This window comes from Bufo gargarizans, chromosome 2, assembly GCF_014858855.1.
Source record: "Bufo gargarizans isolate SCDJY-AF-19 chromosome 2, ASM1485885v1, whole genome shotgun sequence".
NCBI lineage: Eukaryota > Metazoa > Chordata > Amphibia > Anura > Bufonidae > Bufo > Bufo gargarizans.
In genome coordinates, this window is record NC_058081.1 from 75,872,772 (window position 1) to 75,891,865 (window position 19,094).

The 19,094-nt window shown below is 42.9% G+C and overlaps 2 protein-coding genes across 2 annotated transcripts in view; one reads left to right on the forward strand and one right to left on the reverse strand.

Moving 5' to 3' along the window:
* Positions 1-5,935, forward strand: part of R3HCC1 (R3H domain and coiled-coil containing 1) — a 38,680-nt gene extending 32,745 nt beyond the window's left edge. Inside the window, exon 9 of the mRNA XM_044277005.1 lies at positions 4,947-5,935. Within this exon, the coding sequence (XP_044132940.1) occupies positions 4,947-5,062 (116 nt within the window). The 3' untranslated portion in view covers positions 5,063-5,935. The remainder of the gene's footprint in view (positions 1-4,946) is intronic.
* Positions 5,936-6,130: 195 nt separating this feature from the next.
* Positions 6,131-19,094, reverse strand: part of LOXL2 (lysyl oxidase like 2) — a 56,910-nt gene continuing 43,946 nt past the window's right edge. The window contains exons 8-14 of the mRNA XM_044279202.1: positions 18,630-18,797; positions 17,943-18,108; positions 17,624-17,867; positions 10,512-10,627; positions 10,163-10,299; positions 7,088-7,199; positions 6,131-6,957 (exon numbers count right to left, since the gene is read on the reverse strand). Coding sequence (XP_044135137.1) covers positions 6,878-6,957; positions 7,088-7,199; positions 10,163-10,299; positions 10,512-10,627; positions 17,624-17,867; positions 17,943-18,108; positions 18,630-18,797 — 1,023 coding nt within the window. The 3' untranslated portion in view covers positions 6,131-6,877. The remainder of the gene's footprint in view (positions 6,958-7,087; positions 7,200-10,162; positions 10,300-10,511; positions 10,628-17,623; positions 17,868-17,942; positions 18,109-18,629; positions 18,798-19,094) is intronic.

Genomic DNA, 19,094 nt, shown 5'->3' on the forward strand with positions numbered 1-19,094 from the left:
ATAAAGATTGGACTCTGGAGCAATGGAAGAAGGTCATGTGGTCTGAGTCCAGATTTACCTTGTTCGAGAGTGGTGGGCGCATCAGGGTAAGAAGAGAGGCAGATGAAGTGATGCCCCCATCATGCCTAGTGCCTACTGTACAAGCCTGTGGGGGCAGTGCTATGATCTGGGGTTGCTGCAGTTGGTCAGGTCTAGGTTCAGCAACAGTATGTGCTCCAAGAATGAGGTCAGCTGACTACCTGAACATACCGAAGGACCAGGTTATTCCACCAATGGATTTTTTCTTCCCTGATGGCACGGGCATATTCCAAGATGACAATGCCAGGATTCACCAGGCTCAAATTGTGAGAGTGGTTCAAGGATTTTTTTTGGTTTTTTTGGGACAGGCAGTGTAGATGTGCTCGATCCCAGGCAGATTCTGTTACCTGCTTCTCCAGGATGGTGGTGGAGCCTACCCCACCGAGCATAAAGCAGAGGAAAAGAATAGGGAAAATTCTGCCATATACAGAACAAAAAAATACTATTTTGGAACCTGGTTAAACAGTTGAGTTGCAATATGTCCCAACATGAGGTTATGGCATAGCCTGAAGACCCTTTTACAAGGGATTGGGATGAGCTATAGCTCCTGACTCCCTCATACACGCTCAGTTGAGATGTATGCGTTTCAATGGGGAAGAGAGGAGAAAACACTGCCAGGCACCTCTGATGGTCACTGGCATAGGAGTTCATGGTGCCCAATCCTGGTCCCACTGACAAGAGACTAATGTGTATGGGGACCTTTTACAGGGTAGCTACCTATAGGTGATACTAAATTAATTTGCATGCTATCTGGCCATTCTTATATATATATTCTTATATCACAGAATCCTGACCAGATAGATTTGCTGTACAGGACTCCAGGCTAGCCAAATGATGGCCCACAGATGAAATGACAGCCATATGGCCTATCACGCAGCTCCCCCCCCCCCCCCTGTGAACTAATAAATTAGGAAATCCGAGAAAAATGATTTTTCCCTCCTCTCAGTATAGGTCATTCATGGTCTTTAAAAAAACTGGATAAAAACCGCAACGTTTGGTCCCTTATACACACTTCAAGGATCAGGTCAATTGTCAGGGATATATGTTCATATGAACCCTTGTTCCGGATAATTGCCCTGTGTAAACGGTGTTGCCAATCATCTAACAAATGAGACACTGGCTTGGTATCCAGATCTTTCATGTGGCACCAGAAATCCATGATTGCCGGCAGCACATTAACCTGTGTAAGGGTCCATTCACACATCCGCAAAATGGGTCCGCATCTGTTCTGCAATTTTGCGGAACGGGTGCGGACTGATTCATTTCAATGCCCCACTGCATCCGCACTTCCGTTCCGCGGCCCTGCAAAAAAAATAGAACATGTCCTATTTCTGTCCGCAGCTACGGACAAGTAAAAGGCGTTTCTATATAGTTCCAGCCAGATAATACTACCAGATCTGTTCATAACTGTTGCAGATGGTTGTATTATCAGTAATGGAAGCGTTTTTGCTGAACCCTGCCGGATCCAGTAAAAACGTTAGTGTGAAAGTAGCCTAAACACTATACAAGGTGCTACAAAAACTATATCGGACATTAAGTTGCAAGTCTTGTTACAACTACATAAGTAATTTATGCACCTCTATGAACAGCTGCTAGAGTTACATAGGAATACTATGCTGGTATAGAAGAGTTCTTTACTATCTCTAACATGTTATCAATATAATTATCTTCTCTAGCACAGTATTAATTTAATATATATACCAGCTGATCTTTTACCTCTATATAAGATGCTGTGGTAGCTTTATTGAATACCAGCTCATTATCATTACTACAATAACTGGACTGTTATCTAATGTAGTGTTTTATTGTTGTAATATCGATTTACACTATTATGAGATATTAGCATATACTTTTTCATCCTTTGTTTGAATAATCATATACATGGGAGTCATAGGAAATGGACTGTAGATTTGCACCCTCATAGAATACAAGGTTATCAGACCCACCACTGTTTTGTAATGATGAGGCTGTAAATCATGGGTATTCATGGATAACTGTCGACTTATCCTATATTTTGTAATAATGTAATTTTGGCAATAGGTTTTATATTTTATTTTATTGAATTTTTAAATTGCCAGTTTGGGAATAAATTATTTATATATGATCTCGTATTTGAGGTTTCTGTGCAACATCAGATAACTGAGTGCCCTCCAAAATATTTATTCTACAGTTTCCCAGTCCCATCCCTCCACCACCATGTCTCACTGTGGGGATGGTGTTCTTTGGGTGATGTGATGTGTTGGGTTTATGCCAGACATAGCGTTTTCTTTGATAGCCGAAAAGTTCAATTTTAGTCTCATCAGACCGGAGCACCTTCCTCCATACATTTTGGGAGTCTCCCACATGCCTTTGCACAAACTCACAACGTGCCTTATTGTTTTTAGCTGAAAGTAATGGATTTCTTCTGGCCACTCTGCCATAAGGCCCAACTCTATGGAGCGTACGGCTTATTGTCTTTCTATGTACAGATACTCCAGTCTCTGCTGTGGAACTCTGCAGCTCTTCCAGGGTTACCTTGGGTCTCTGTGCTGCCTCTCTGATTAATGCCCTCCTTGCCCGGTCCGTGTTTTTTGGTGGGCGGACGTCTCTTGGCAGGTTTGCTGTTGTGCCATGTTGTTTCCATTTGGTTATGATAGAGTTGATGGTGCTCCTGGGGATCATCAAAGATTTGGATATTTTTTTTAATAACCTAACCCTAACTTATACTTCTCAACAACATTGCCCCTTACTTGTTTGGAGAGTTCCTTGGTCTTCATGGCAGTGTTTGGTTAGTGATGCCTCTTGCTTAGGTGTTGCAGCCTCTGGGCCCTTTCAACAAAGGTGTGTATATGTAATGACAGATCCTGTGACACTTAGATTGCACACAGGTGGACATCATTTCACTAATTATGTGACTTCTGAAGGTAATTGGTTGCACCAGAGCTTTTTATGGGCTTCCTAACAAAGGGGGTGAATGCATACTCGCATGCCAATTTTCTGTTTTTTATTTATATATTTTTCTCATTTCACTTCACCAACTTAGACTATTGTGTTCTGATCCATCACATAAAATTCAGATTAACAAAACATTGAACTTAAGGCTGTAATGTAACAAAAAAAGTACTGTATATAGCTGATATCTGTCATTGTAAAGGTGAGTGGTCTATTGTCGGCTGCTCATTCAGTGAAGGAGACTGCAGGAATCTCCTTCGTTGTATGAGGCCAGGGGGATGGCTATAGCAATCCCTCGTCCTCATACAGACTCATGGCTTCTGAGTAGCGCATCGCTGTTTAGACCACGCAATCTGCTGCTCAGAAGCCACGATTGGTGGTGCCAGCACAAGCGACAGGATCACTCGATGAACGTCAGCACCTTTAGACTGCCAGATCGTTTGCATCTGATAATCTGAACAATTACTGGAGCGTCTAAATCCACCTTAAAGAGGTATTCCCATCTCAGACAATGGGGGCATATCGCTAGGATATGCCCCGTTGTCTGATAGGTGTGGGTCCCACTTCTTGGACCTGCACCTGCAATGAGAATCGAGCCAAGCACTCTCCCTATAGAAGTTAATGGGACTGCACCGCGCTTGCACAGCTTCTGTTCCCCTTCATTTCTTTAGGGCCGACGGAAATAGCAGAGCCAGCGCTCGGCTATTTTCGGTGGCCCCATAGAAATGAATAGATGGTGGCTGCGCATGCGCAGTGCGTCCTCCACAACCTTAAGTGTTCCATTCTTGATGTAGGTGCGGGTTCTAGAGATGGGACCTGCACCTATCAGACAATGGGAGCATATTCTAGTGATATGCACCCATTGTCTGAGATGGGAAAACCCCTTTAATCCTGCCTGTGGTGATAATTTTAATGGCTACTGAAAAGTTACCTGCACAGAACAGGAAATCATGACCTATTGTTAGTCCTAGTGGCTAGTGCGAAAACTGCAAGATTATATACATTTTTTTAAAATGGAGATAGTAGCATGAAACTGCAAGATTTTATACAATTTAGGGTACTTTCACACTTGTGGATTCCAGCAGGCAGTTCAGTCGTCGGATTGCCTGCCGGATTCGTCAAAATGTATGCAAACTGATGCATTTGTCAGACGGATCAGGAAGGCCGGATCAGTCTCTCCGGTGTCATCTGGAAAAACTGTTCCGGGATTTAATTTTTTTTCAAATTTTTTGCGGTCTGAGCATGCGCAGACCGCAAAAACGGATCAGTTTTGCCGGACATCCTGATGCATCCTGAACGGATTTCTCTCCATTCAGAATGCATGGGGATAAAACTGATCAGTTCTTTTCCAGTATTGAGCCCCTAGGACGGAACTCAGTGCCGGAACAGAATAACACAAGTACCCTTAAAAAATAAATAAAAAAAAAAATAAAAAAAAAATATATATATATATATATATATATATATATATATATATATATATATATATATATATATATATATATATATATATATATATATATATATATATATATATATGTACATGTCCAAAAATTCTTGAAAATTATGTTTAACATAAAAACTTGACATGCCATTTTCTGATGGAAGTAGAAGACATGGAGAGCCTTCAAAAAAATATCTCTAGTAAACAATCCATCCATTTTTTTTTTTGATAAAATAAAAAAGTAGAATAGTTATAAATAGGCTGCTAATATATGATTAAAAACAGTGGTGGTAGCGTCCCTTTAAAGCAGGGATGCCCCACCTACGGCCCTCCAGCTGTTGCAAAAATACAACACCCAGCATGCCCGGACAGCCTACAGCAGTGCATGATGGGACTTGTAGTTTTACAACAGCTGGAGGGCTGCAGTTTTAGCATCCCTGCTCTAAATCACTGTTCCTCCCCTGTGTAACCACAGTATCTCTCTATTTTGCAGAATCCATGCACCCCCATATGGAGAGACCACGAACCGATGCAACTGTGGCAAGAAGACTTGTGACTCAAGCGCTGGCACTGCCAAAGGAGGTGCCGGACCAATCTTCAGTAGAGTGAGCCCAAACCTTGCCGTCTGTTACTCCTGAGAACCTGCATGTGCTAGCCACATGTGTGCTGCTGACACGTCTACGTCAACTTGTGGTGGGCGAAGAGGATATGAGTGTATTGTAGCCATACTTGGCAAACTAACTCCATCTGTACAAAACATTTTATTTTCCATATGGGTGAGGTCTGTATCACAGCACAGACTTCAGGGTTCTTACTTTTTAAGGTGCTAAGGCCCCTCCGCCTATAGATTTGTTTAGTTTAGACCACCCAGAGTGGCATGCAAGCCAAAGAGGGTCTATCCACTAACCTGCCACACATCGTTTCTATAACCAGGGACAAAATCTATTTAGTTGGACCAACCAGATGTTTGACCCTAAGGGGCCCGTTCACACGGCGGGTTTTACAGTGTAATAGCCGCTGCAAAATTTGGTGGAAAACCCACCAGCAGCCAAGTCCTTTCTGCCTCTGATTCATTTCAGTGGGAGGCAGTGCTGAAGATCACCATGTCTTTGGCCATAGACATGTCCCTTTTTGGTGCGGTTGTGGCTATAAACTGCCGCTCTGCGATCCTCAGTGCTGCCTCCCATTTAGATCTATGGGAGGGTGAATGGACACTTCTGCGGCAAATTTTCTGAAGAATTTTGGCACAGTTGCCCGCACCAAAAATATGCTGTAAAACCCGCCTCGTGAACTGGCCCTTTGCTGATACCAATATTCCTTAAATTTCTGTGTCAGGAGCAGGGAAGGGGGTGCTAGTCTTCCATTCCAGATGCCTTAAAGCAGCAGTACCTCAAAGTTGACTTGTTTTCTTTGTTGAATGTAATGGCCATATTGTTTGATGGCTAATATCATGTGACAGTAACAATGATGTTAATGGTTGCATTTATGTGTTGTTGTTTTTTTCTATTTCGTCCTCCGCCGTATCCATCTGTAGGAAATTATACACAGATATTCACAACCAGGTTTATTTTCCCCTATCAGCGCCCTCCAGACGGGGAGAAAAACGTGGAAGCCCGATTTCTTGCAGTTCAGTGACTCATGCATACTTATGAACATATGAAGTGATCAAAGCAAATGTAGATAATAAGTTATAATTTATTCCTAGACATACACAAAAAAGGATATATATATTTGTACTGAGTGGACATAGTGCCTCTTGGTAGTAGCTAGTAGTGTCTTTCCTGGGCCATATGAGTACAGTATAGATACCGCCGGTCACTGCTACACCATAGGAGCAGGTCTGGCACTGTAGGACGTGTAACCATTATCTGTAAGACAGCAAAGTGTGGCTGGACCCATTGGTAGAAGAGTTTATAGCACCATAAGTACCAAGTGGGTGCCCATGAAGTGTGGATGCAATGGTCCCAGTAGAGAAAGATCTGGAATAGGAAGGTCTAATACTGCAGTCCCTGATGATCCGTGTCAAGCTGTCATGGCTGCTGGTCGCTGACTTGTACCATACTGGAGTGCAGAGACTTTGCTGGCCTGGCAGCAAAGAAGTTAGATCCAGCAAATGGTACGTCTGATGCTACAGTACTCGCTCTGTCACAGTTTCAGGTCCTACATGAAGTGGAATGTCTTGGTGACGTCCTGGAAATCCTATGACGTATATCTTATATTTATACAGTGACACATAAGGTGGAATGACATTGTTTGCACCGGTCATCATTGTGGGTCTGCTCTGTGGGAAAGTACCAGGGAATGTAAGATTAGCTGGAAGAATTTGCCGCATGCCTCAGGCTGTTGACCTCCGCTGGAACGCATGGGGCTATATTCCTCTTCTCTCCTGGGCGTAGAAGAGATGACACCAACTCCCTGTCATTCCTACAGGGCTGACAGCTGATTGTCTATGAGCCCACTGAACTGTTCAAACCTCTCTTCTGTCTCTGCGCTGTAAGATCCTCCTAAAAACAAAAAGCAAGATAGATCAGTCAAAATGTGACCACCCAAATGACAAACACGCCATCTATGATTGATTGGCACAGTATACAAAACCATGACTGCCAGACGGGTACTGTTCGAGGCAGCGCTCACCTGTATGGCAGTTGTACATCCAGATTCGTTGGCCATCGTATCTACAGCGACACTTCATGATGTTGTTGGTGTAGTCTGATTCGGCCACTTCCTGACCTGGATTAATTACGACCTGCAGGAACAAAAAGGTGGACACTGTCCTTACTGAAAAGCAACGTGCATTGACAGGAGCGCTGACCACTAGATGTGGGATTTTATTTAGGCAGATCATTTGAAGATTATGGTGAACCGTAGGTTAAACCTTCAGTCAAAAATCTCTGTGGATAGGTACAGGCAAGGAAAGATGTGTACCGACATACTGTCTATAGTGGATCATAACTGGGGTTGTGGATATATAGGATTGGGGGGCTTGCATTCTACATTTAGAGTAAGCTCCTACAACATGTAGCGCTGAACACTACCATCAATCTTCAGCCCACATCGCTGCTTTTATTTCCATTGTTCTGCTCCATTATAAGAGCAGAACAGTGAAAATAATGGAGGCGCTGTTTCCATCTAATTATGGAAACGAATGTCATCAGACAAACACCGCTGACCATAATAAATCCATTGGGTTTCGTCAGGAAGCCCATGATTTTACCAGACAAAACGGCGCAGATTGTTGCATTAGTTTGTCTAGATTTTTTAATGGAATCTGAGACAGGTGCCTCCAACACATGTGAACCCATGGGCACAACCGTATCTGTTTTGTGTCCCGCAACAAGATATGGATGTGTGCCATTTGCATTTTTTTATTTATTTGCGGACCGGTTGACAACGGGTCCGTATTTTGCGGACAAGCATAGAACATGTTCTGTCTTTTGCAAAATGGACATATGGACACAGAAAGCATACAGACATGCAAACCCATTGAAGTCGATGGGACCACAAAATAATCTGGACGGCACACAGACTGCATCCATAATTTGAGGATCCGCAGTTTTTGGACCGTAAAACGAGAACAGTGATGAAGGATGGGAGTAGTGGATTATTGGATCTTTGAAGACTGATTGGTTGGAGGAGCGTGAACTTGCTACATACTGTAAGGCAGGCATGCTCAACCTGAGGTCCTCCAGCTGTTTCAAAACTACAACTCCCATAATTCCCTGACAACCTACAGCTACATCCTACAGAAGGGCATTGTGAGAGTTGTAGTTTTACAACAGCTGGAGGGCCGCAGGTTGAGCATCCCTGCTGTAAGGGTATGGCCACACATGGAAAATCCACAGCGCTTACAGTCCCTGCAAAGTGGATGAGATTTTCAGAAACCTCATTCCCACGCTGTGGAGAAAACCCATGGAATAAACGGACTTGCGCTGCAGGGTTTCAGTCTGGAGCATGTGACTTTTAAACTTGCAAGCAGCAGAAGACCTGCGGCGATTCCTGCAACAATGCCACCATTTCCGGTGTATATTTTGTACCGAATCTCAGAAATTCATCAGCAGAGTCGTCCCAGGTGGACGTTACCGTGCTGTGTCTTTGATGCAGAGTCCTTTGATAATGATGATCATACAACCTTTTTGAATCTGCAGGCTGAAGAGCTTGCTTTCTATTGCGTGTTCCATTTGGACACTTCTTGTTAGATTGTGACCATGAAAAAAAAACTGCTAAAGTTCCAGGACGTCTTCAAGATGAGTAATACTTTTTCTGAGTCCAGTATGACAAACAGCTGTGTCTCTTGATCACTTGCCAAGTTTTTTTCCCCCTCGTTGCAGTGAGGTAGCTACATTCCAACTGATAGACACTCGGCTCCTTGTCACATTTTCTGTCCACGTTTTTAAGGATGAAGCGCAGGAAGTATTTATAAGATGTTGCTCAGCTGGCTGCAGAAATCGTGCAACGTGAATTAGGAACATGTGGGTAAGAAGCTAAATTATATGAGGGGATATGCCAGCAAACTGAAAATGCTTCCAGTTTCCACAGGACCCGCACTTAATGATCTAAGAAGGCCCAAGAGGTGTGTAGGGCAGAGAACTGGAACATTAGCACATTGCATAACTCTGCTTTATCAGGGTAACATTGACATTCTTGCTATATAGTGGTTAGGGCTGGGCGATTTAATCAGATTACTTCAATTAATTTGCCCTTTTAGTTCCCAGCGATAGTTTTTAAACTTTTTTTTTTTTCACTGGGAACACTTTATCAGGACATACTTTTTAGTGGTTTTCAGACCCCACTGCCCATACCATTTATCCTGATACAGGCAGCATGGACTGAAGAGAGCCCACAGCGACTGCTGATACAGCGCTCTGGATTACAGTGGGTGGTCCTCTGTAATGGGCAAAAACGGCAATAACACTGATCCTAGCCTTTTAACACCCTAAATGCTGCAGTCAATAGTGACCGTGCTATCTAGGCAGTTACATAGAGGTATGGGGGCTCCCTGTCACCAATGGCTCCCCGCGAGCCTGTTTGTAGCTACATTGGCCAAAAAATGAATCCGTTTTGGCTCTTGAAATGCAGCAACAGACTATTTGTTTTTTTTCAGGATATGTGCAAAAAAACAAAACTATATATATATATTTGGTATCGCTGTGTTCGTACTGACTCAGAATAAGGCCTCCTGCACACGGCAAACTGCGGATCTGCAAAACGCGGATACTGGCTGTGTGCTTTCTACATTTTGCGGAACGGTACGTCCTGCCATCTGTTACAAATGCCTATTCTTGTCCCAACACGTACAAAAAGGAAACTATTTTTTATTTTTGGGCGGGACAGCCGAGCAGACGTACAGATGTGGACAGCACAGTGTGCATCTTTTGCGACCCCATTGAAATGAATGGATCCGCATACGATCAGATGCGGACCAAAACTACAGTAGGCCTAATAGTAACACTCTAGTTATGCCACACAGTAAACATACTAAAGTGCGAAAAACAATTGCGGAACTACTTTTTTTATTTTTATTACCACCCGACCCTAGTAAAAAAAAAAAGTGAATTTGTCATATGTACCCCAAAATGGTGTCAAATGCAATTTTGCTAAATTGAGCAGCCCAAGAAAAACAGGCTGGCACTTGACTGTTTTAACAATTATATATTTATAGAAATATTAAAAGGAGATTAATTCAAGAATAGGAATTAAAGGGCAACTCACTTGGAAGAAGTAGTCTCCAGGAGCCACGTCTGTGATATCTATCCACTGACAGTCAATATCGTGTCTGTAGATGTCCCAACAGCCAACGCTGATGCCTTGTTCTCCAAAATTGGCACATACATACTGCTTCTGTGTATCTGAAGAGACAGATGAGCTTGTGTGATACAAGAGCGGAGCTGTGATATCTGGGCAGCAATCACATAGTAGACTCAAGGTTTGCTCCCTCCAGACGAGAAAGGATTACAGAAGTAGGAAGACGTTTCCTTTCAGGAAGATTTTACTTCTCTGTTTTTAGAAAAAAAAAGTCCACATGAATAGCACCACATTATGTAGAGGATGTATTTCTTACCTGATTCACATTCTGAGTCCTCCAAGCAGAAGCTGGCCTTGTGTCCCTCTGCAATCTTGGTTCCATTTAAGCTCAGTAAGTCGTAATGTGTGAAAACTTCCATGCTGTGGTAGTGGCTGAAAGGAGAAAATGACAGGTCAACACAATGTATCATGAATGAAGACTAATTGGAACTTGTGCTGTAAGAAGGATGTATTCAGGTTGCAACCCGATTTAGATTGGGAGATTCATAAGTATTAGGGCACATTCGCATGACCGCGCCGTCTGTGATTGCGGACATGAATAGAACCTGCTCTATATTTTTCGCCGAACAGACTTGGACTCATTCATACGGTCGTGTGAATGATCCCTAAATGGGAATATGCCTCAGGCCTCATTCACACTTGCGTATTCTAGTTAGTATTTTGCATCAGTATTTGTAAACCAAAACCAGTAGTTGGTCCAAAATGCAGAACAGACACCAATATTTTCATTATATTTTCCTTAGTAAGTTCCACTATTGGTTTTGACTTCCAAATCCTGACTGCGAAAGGCGACCAGATGAAACAACGAGGATGAAAGCATATATGAAAAGCAAAATGCTGACTTTAATTTACCAGTTTACTCCCCCTCCTCCTTTGATAAAACGTTAGACATCTAAGAACTTCATCTGTAACAAACGCACCAGAACTTCATAAAAACCAGCCACATGACCTAACACATTACATATGGAAGAACTGAAAAAGAAAGGCACCATTTCACTCCTCATTAAATCCACTTTAAGGCACCAACATGTGCCTACAGGAGATTTACAGTGCTTTTCGAAAGTTTTTTCACATTTTGTTATGTTGCAGCCTTTCGTTAAAATAAAAAATCTAGTTTTCCATTACCCCATAATAAGAAAGTGAAAATAGAATGTTAGAAATGTTTTCAAACTTATTAAAAAGGGAAAACTAAAATTTCCTATGGACCTAAGTATTCAGGCCCTTTGCTATGACACTTGACATTTAGATCTGGGGGCCTTCCATTTCTCTTGATCAGGGCTCATGCACACTGCCGTTGTGCAGCCGTTCCGTGATTGCGGTCCCCAATTCACTGGCAACATCCATGCGGCGGCCAGGACAGATCGAGACCCATTCAACTTGAATGGGTCTGTGATCTGTCCGCACCGCAAAAAAATAGAACATGTTCTATTTTCTTGCGGTGTGGAGGCACAGACAGAAACACCGCGGAAGCACTCCGTGATACAGGGAGCAAACGGTCAGTGCCCGCATAATGCGGGCCACAATACGGCCATGTGCATGAGGCCTCGCTGAGATGTTTCTACACTTTGATTGGAGTCCACCTGTAGTAAATTCAGTTTATTGGACACTATTTGCAAAGACCCAGCCCTGTCTATATAAGGTCTCACAGCTGACAATGCATATCAGAGCAAAAACTAAGTCATGAGGAGGAAAGAACTGCCTGTTGAGTTCAGAGACAGCACAGATCTAGAGAAGAGTACAAAAAATTTCTGCTCCACTGAAAGTTCCCATCAGCACAGTGGCCTCCATGATTCTTAAATGGAAGAAGTCTGAAACAACAAGGACTCTTCCTAGAGCTGACTGCCCCACTAAAATAAGTAATCGGGGGACTAGGGCCTTGGTAAGAGAGATAATCAAGAGCCCAATGGACTCTTGAGCTCAAACGATCCTGTGTGCAGATGGGAGAAACCTTCAGAAGGTCAAGCAGCACTCCCCCAATCTGGGTTTTAAAACAGAGTGGCCAGAAAGAAGCTTCTTTAGTAAAAGACACATGAACGTTTTCAAAAAAGCACCCAAGGGACTCTCAGACTGAAAAACAAGATTATCTGGTCTAAAGAAACCAAGATTGAATTTTTTGGCCTCATTTCTAACTGTTGTGTCTGGAGGAAACCAGGCACTGGCCCAAAACCATCCCTACAGTGAAGCATGGTGGTGGCAGCATCATGCTGTGGAGGTGTTTTTCAGAGGCTTGGACAGGGAGACTGGTCAGGGTTGAGGGAAAGCTGAATGGAGCAAAGTACAGAGATATTAATGAAAACCTGATCCAGAGTGCTCTGGACCTCAGACTGGGACTTTTTAAAACCGGAGTGGAGAGTCCTGAAAATGGTTGTCCACCGATGGTCCTCATCCAACCAACAGAGCTTGAGAGGATCTGCAGAGAAGAATGGCAGAAAATCCATAAATGCAGGCGTGCAAACCTTGTGGCATCATGCCCAAGAAGACTGGAGGCTGTAATCACTGCCAAAGGGACTTCAACTAAGTCCTGAGTAAAGGGTCTTTCTTCAGGGGGGAACAAAAATACTAAACTTCAAAAAAACTCAATTTAGCCAACTAAGAGGCCATAAGCATCCTAAAATCTAATTATTCCCATAGGTACATACATTATGGGAATAAAAGGTTAAGGAACAAGAAGACACCAATGTGGATAAATAGAACTGTAAAGAAAGCAATAAGTGACAAAAATAAAGCATTTAAATCACTAAAACAGGAGGGTAGTGAGGAAGCACTGAAAAACTATAAGGAAAAAAATTGAATATGTAAAAAACAAACAAAAGCGGACAAACTAGAGACCGAGAGATTAATTGCCAAAGAGAGCAAAACTAACCCTAAAATGTTCTTCAATTATATAAATGGTAAAAAGTATAAATCTGAAGGTGTTGTCCCTTTACAGAGTGATGAGGAGAAAGCAAAGCTATTAAATATTATTTTTTTCTCCACTGTATTCACTGAAGAAAATACAGAATGCAAAAGTAAATTCCCCATTAAAAGTGTCCTGTCTGACCCAGGAAGAAGTACAGCGGAGTCTTAAAAAGATTAAAATAGACAAATTGCCAGGACCAGATGACATACACCCCCGTATCCTAAGAGAATTAGGTAATGTCATAGCCAGACCCTTATTTCTGATCTTTAAGGACTCTATACTGACAAGGAATGTTCCACAGGATTGGCGCATAGCAAATGTGCCAATATTCAAAAAGGGTCCAAAAACAGAGCCCGGAAACTATAGGCCGGTAAGTTTAACATCCGTCGTGGATAAACAGTTTGAAGGTTTTGTAAGTGATGCTATCTTGGAGCACCTCAATGAAAATGAGCAAATAACGCCATATCAGCATGTCTTCATGAGGGATCGGTCATGTCAAACAAATTTAATCAGTTTCTATGAGGAGGTAAGTTCTAGACTTGACAGTGGCGAATCAATGGATGTCGTATATCTGGATTTCTCCAAAGCATTTGACACTGTACCGCATAAAAGGTTAGTATATAAAATGAGAATGCTTGGACTGGGAGAAAATGTCTGTATGTGGGTAAGTAACTGGTTCAGTGATAGAAAACAGAGGGTGGTTATTAACGGTACACACTCAGATTGGGTCACTGTCACTAGTGAGGTACCTCAGGGGTCAGTATTGGACCCTATTCTCTTCAATATATTTATTAATGATCTTGTAGAAGGCTTGCACAGTAAAAAAAAATTTTTTGCAGATGACACTAATTGACACGGAAGAGAACAGTATACTACTACAGAGGGATCTGGATAGATTGGAGGCTTGGGCAGAGAAGTGGCAGATGAGGTTTAACACTGACAAATGTAAGGTTATGCACATGGGAAGGAATAATGCAAGTCACCCATACATACTAAATGGTAAAACACTCGGTAACACTGACATGGAAAAGGACCTAAGAATTTTAGTGAACAGCAAACTAAGCTGCAAAAACCAGTGTCAGGCAGCTGCTGCCAAGGCCAATAAGATAATGGGTTGCATCAAAATGGGCATAGATGCCCGTGATGAGGACATAGTCCTACCACTTTACAAATCATTAGTCAGACCACACATGGAGTACTGTGTACAGTTCTGGGCTCCTGTAAACAAAGCAGACATGGCAGAGCTGGAGAGGATCCAGAGGAGGGCAACTAAAGTAATAACTGGAATGAGGGAACTACAGTACCCTGAAAGATTATCAAAATTAGGGTTATTCACTTTAGAAAAAAGACGACTTAGAGAAGATTTAATTACTATGCTATAAATATATCGGGTCAGTACAGAGATCTATCCCATCATCTATTTATCCCCAGGATTGTGATTGTGACGAGGGAACATCCTCTGCGCCTGGAGGAAAGATTGTTTGTACATGAGGATTCTTTACGGTCAGAGCAGTGAGACTATGGAACTCTCTGCCTGAGGAGGTGGTGATGGTGAGCTCACTAAAAGAGTTCAAGAGGGGCCTGGATGTATTTCTGGAGTGTAATAATATTACAGGCTATAGCTACTAGAGAGGGGTCGTTGATCCAGGGAGTTATCTGAATTGAGTCGGGAAGGAATTTTTCCCCCCTTTAAGTGGGGAAAATTGGCTTATACCTCAGGGTTGTTGTTTTTTTGCCTTCCTCTGGATCAACTTGCAGGATAACAGGCCGAACTGGACGGACAAATGTATTTTTTTGGCCTTATATGCGATGTTACTTATGTCAATGCAGGATTTTGAACATTCTGAGGCACATTTTAGATGCCGGTCTTAATAAAGCCCTGCGCTGGTGGTGGACCGAATTTATGAAAAGGCGCAGGCTTCTCCATAACTTCAGTGCATCAAGCACGAGTTCTAACTGTAAGACAGCTTATTACACCTAAAACGGGTGTAGAAAATGGTGAATGAGATGGCCTTCCCCACCACTCCCCCTTTTTTAGACTTGGAGTGTGTGGGGCGAAGTCGCAGATAGCGGCACAACTAACCGTTGTGCCACAATCTGCGCCTGAAATTAATTTAGGCATATTTCAAATACTAAATGACCCCCTCTGTTTTCACTTTCTCTTTATCGGATATTAAAGTGTTTCTGCACTCCTCTGGATAGATTATCATCTGTTTGAGAAGGCAGCGGCTCTCCAGCAGCGCCGCGGCCTTCTCACTGTTTACCGCCAGCCCAGTGACGTCACGACTAGTATCAACTAGCGTGGGCGGGGCTAAGCTCTGTTTACTTGAATGGAGCTTAGCCCCGCCCACGCTAGTTGATACTAGTTGTGACGTCACTGGGCCGGCGGTAAACAGAAGGCCGCGGCGCTGCTGGAGCGCCGCTGCATTCTCAAACAGCTGATCGGCGGGGTCCCGGTTGTCGGACCCCGCCGGTCAGATGCTGATGATCGATAGATCATCCGTTAAATGAAAGTGCAGAACCCCTTTTAATTAGAGCTAATCCTTTTTAATGAATGGGTCACCCAAAAAAAAAAAGAAACTGAGCACGGGAGTAAGAGCAGTCGTGTGGCTTGGGCTCACCATGGTCAGTAGCTATTGCTGAGGGAATAGTCTGGTGAGTCCCCAATGGGAAATTAAGAATTTCAAGGCACATCAAAATCAATGCGCAAGCCACAGCAGAGGGCTGCCATGAACGGAGGTGCAGAGCAGGTATTTTAACATGAGTTGTCTAATATGTACAGCAGTGATCCGTATGAGGACCTTGTATATACTGGTATATTCAGTACATTATAATACTATGGGAATATAATACGTAGCAGAAACAGGCTCTTTATATGCTGTGACAAGGACAGGGTAATGGCAGCACATTACCATCCCCCGTAAGGATCCGGTTTATAACATATTATTCTTCAAGGTGTGATTTTTTTATGAAAGTCAAGTAAAAACTAGACCTAAATCGCAGTAATCACATACAGAATCTGTAAGAGCCAGGAGGCGTCCAGAGGGCAGGGAGTGGGATTTACAGAATATGGATGATCATTGGATAAAGGGAAGCTGGATCGTGATATAAGAAGTGTGGTTCTTTGCCTCCACGTGTGCTCTTAACATGCTGGAGTCCTTCTCTACAACCTTGGAAAACAACCTCCTATATCAGCCTACAATACACAGCTTACAGGGGACCTTGTAATGAGAGTAGTTGAGACGGTTATTAGGGCTCCATGCAGGAACCATGTATTTAGAGCAAAGGACGGGATCAGATCAAAAAATTCTCTCCTAAATATAAGGGCCGGACATGGAGTACATTTAATACCTGTCTAATAAGCTACCCTTTAAGTAGATTTCCCACCTTCGGATTACTTTTTTTGAGGGTAGCATTCTGCAACTAAAAAAGGCAGCAATGAATAGATATGTTTTTTTTCATCATGAGCTACTGATACAGTTGCATCATGGATGCTGCAGACGTGTGTTACATGCAAGTTGAAATAGACAAGCTCAACCAGGTGATATGAACATATTTGGCAGCTATATGATGTACTTATCCCTGTATTATGGGGTCAATCAAGTTCTCTTATTTGAGGAGGGGTTTATTATACAGCCCCCAGCACTCATACCTGCAGTTACCCTTCAGCACAGCATGTTCTGTACGTTCTCCTCCCCACAACCCCCCAAATAAACTCCATTCGTTCCTCTCAGACTATTGATCATGCACCTTTTCTGCCCAGAGCCACAACACACAGATTCCTCCTTCTCACCTCATACCACCTGGACCACGGCTTTACCTTACACTAAACCATAGTTATGTAGCTGCCCCTCCCTGGTCTGGAACGGACTGCCAGGAACACAAGTGGGTCTTTCTTCTGATGCTGTATTCCTCGACTCCAGTCTGGGATGCTCTTTATGGCATATATAATTAAGAGGTGGGATGTACTGAAGTGCAGCTCAGCCTGGGTACACCTCCATACTATATTTAAGACCTAAGTTTGGCTTCCATCTGCTCGGAAAGTCTACATTTAGATCAACTAATCTAATTCTGATCAATAGTAAATAACAGTGGGAACGAGTGTCAGGTTCATGAGGGCTAGAAAGGAAAGGGAAAGGTTCCAGGTAGAAATATATTTATTTTAAGAGGGTAATAAGGTTTATTTTTGTAACAGGTCGGCTCAGTGGTCTGAGGTGTTTACTGGAACATTTCTGCACTTAGAACCCACGAAAAAAGTAAAAGTGACTGGATGGGAAGTAGGAAGGTCATCCAGTTACATCTGGTTAACACTTAAGGTGGCCATACACCAATGTCTGGAGAATCAGCTGGGTTTGTTTTGGATTGCCAACCAGCTGTCTACCTAAATCACAGACATTTTTGGAAATCTTTGGATAATTGCTTTGTGCAGCAGAATCTCTTGTATCACTTAATCCTTTTCAGGCACTTACCGGTGGCATTCGTGCCATATCCATTCATGGCGTCCACTCTTGGGTCGGAAATCAGCTTGTCCATTGTTGTGTATCTGCGAGCTAAAACGCAGGAGGCGGCGATAACCTGTGGTATAACTGGTGCGGTCAGCAGTGGAGGAGAGGCATTGCTCTTCATGTGCACATTGAAGCATCATCATGGGTCGGTCCTCCAGGTATGTGGTCTGATGAACCAGTTGAGCATTTAAGACGAGATCTGGGGCAGCTTTTGGGGAGAACAGTAGCTAGTATCAGTACTTGAGCTACATCATGACATGGCATAGAGATGCTGAATACCTACTTTCTGCGCAAGCTACTCCAGCAGCAAAACGCCCTCCACCTTTGGGACAGTTGATGTTGGGTCCATCATGTCTACAATGTGCCAGAGACATCTCCGTGCCTGAACATTTTACACCACTCATGATGACGTCATCTGCTGTGATATCTCCCTGCCAGTACCATGTTTCCTGGAGAGAGAAGAGAATGGAGCTTGTGAGAGTGGATCTTAAAATGGTTTCCCTTTGTAACTGAAGAAACCACCATTTGGCACCAGTAGACCACTACAATAACAGGGATATTATTATTATGCCAGTGGACCACAAAATAACTTAGAAAATTACGATATCACTCCTAATGGTTACAGAAATGTTGATCCTCTGGAAAAGTCTACAAGTATGGTTACTAGGCACCGCTGTTGCTAGCTTATTCATTGTAAGTAAGCTCTGTATGGGAAACTAAATAGTTGGCATGCAAGGAAGTCAAGAAATTCATCGGGAACCATCAATATCAGTATGAAGCCAGAATGGTGACATTGCATGAGAAGTGAAATAACGTAATTAGCTGTAATAATCCCAAAGAGGCAAAGCAGTTAAATAAGTCACTGTTGTGACTATTTCTAAAATAGATTGGAAAATTAAAACCAGCAATGGCATCATCCTGCCAAGGCCTATGTTTATCTCATGTGCACCAGTTAGTATTTAGTGCTTACCTGGAATGCGTGGCTGGCAAAACCCAATCCTAGCTGCTTGCACACAATCATGGCCTCCATAGTGCCCCAGCCATCACTACACACAGTGCCCCATTTCAGTGTGCCATTACGTTCCATCAGCACCTCAACCCGTCCCTCGTAGGAGTTACGGCCACCATTCAGTCGGATCTGTGTAAAAATACAATCATGAATGGGGAACATGCAAATGGCAGAATGAAAATTACCAAGATTTGCCATGTTCTCGCATTTCAGTGAGTTAACATTAGGGCTACAGTGTTAAGACAAGTGCACTGACCATAATGTGCCATCATTCTTTGGTCATTGAAGGTTACATAGCCAGGATATAAAGCAAACTGTCAGACACTGACACATCATGTACAATGGACAGTGGCATACAACCTAGGAACAATTTGGTAGGTTTATCATATGGATGCCATGTTCTAGGAATGACATCATTGTATGATC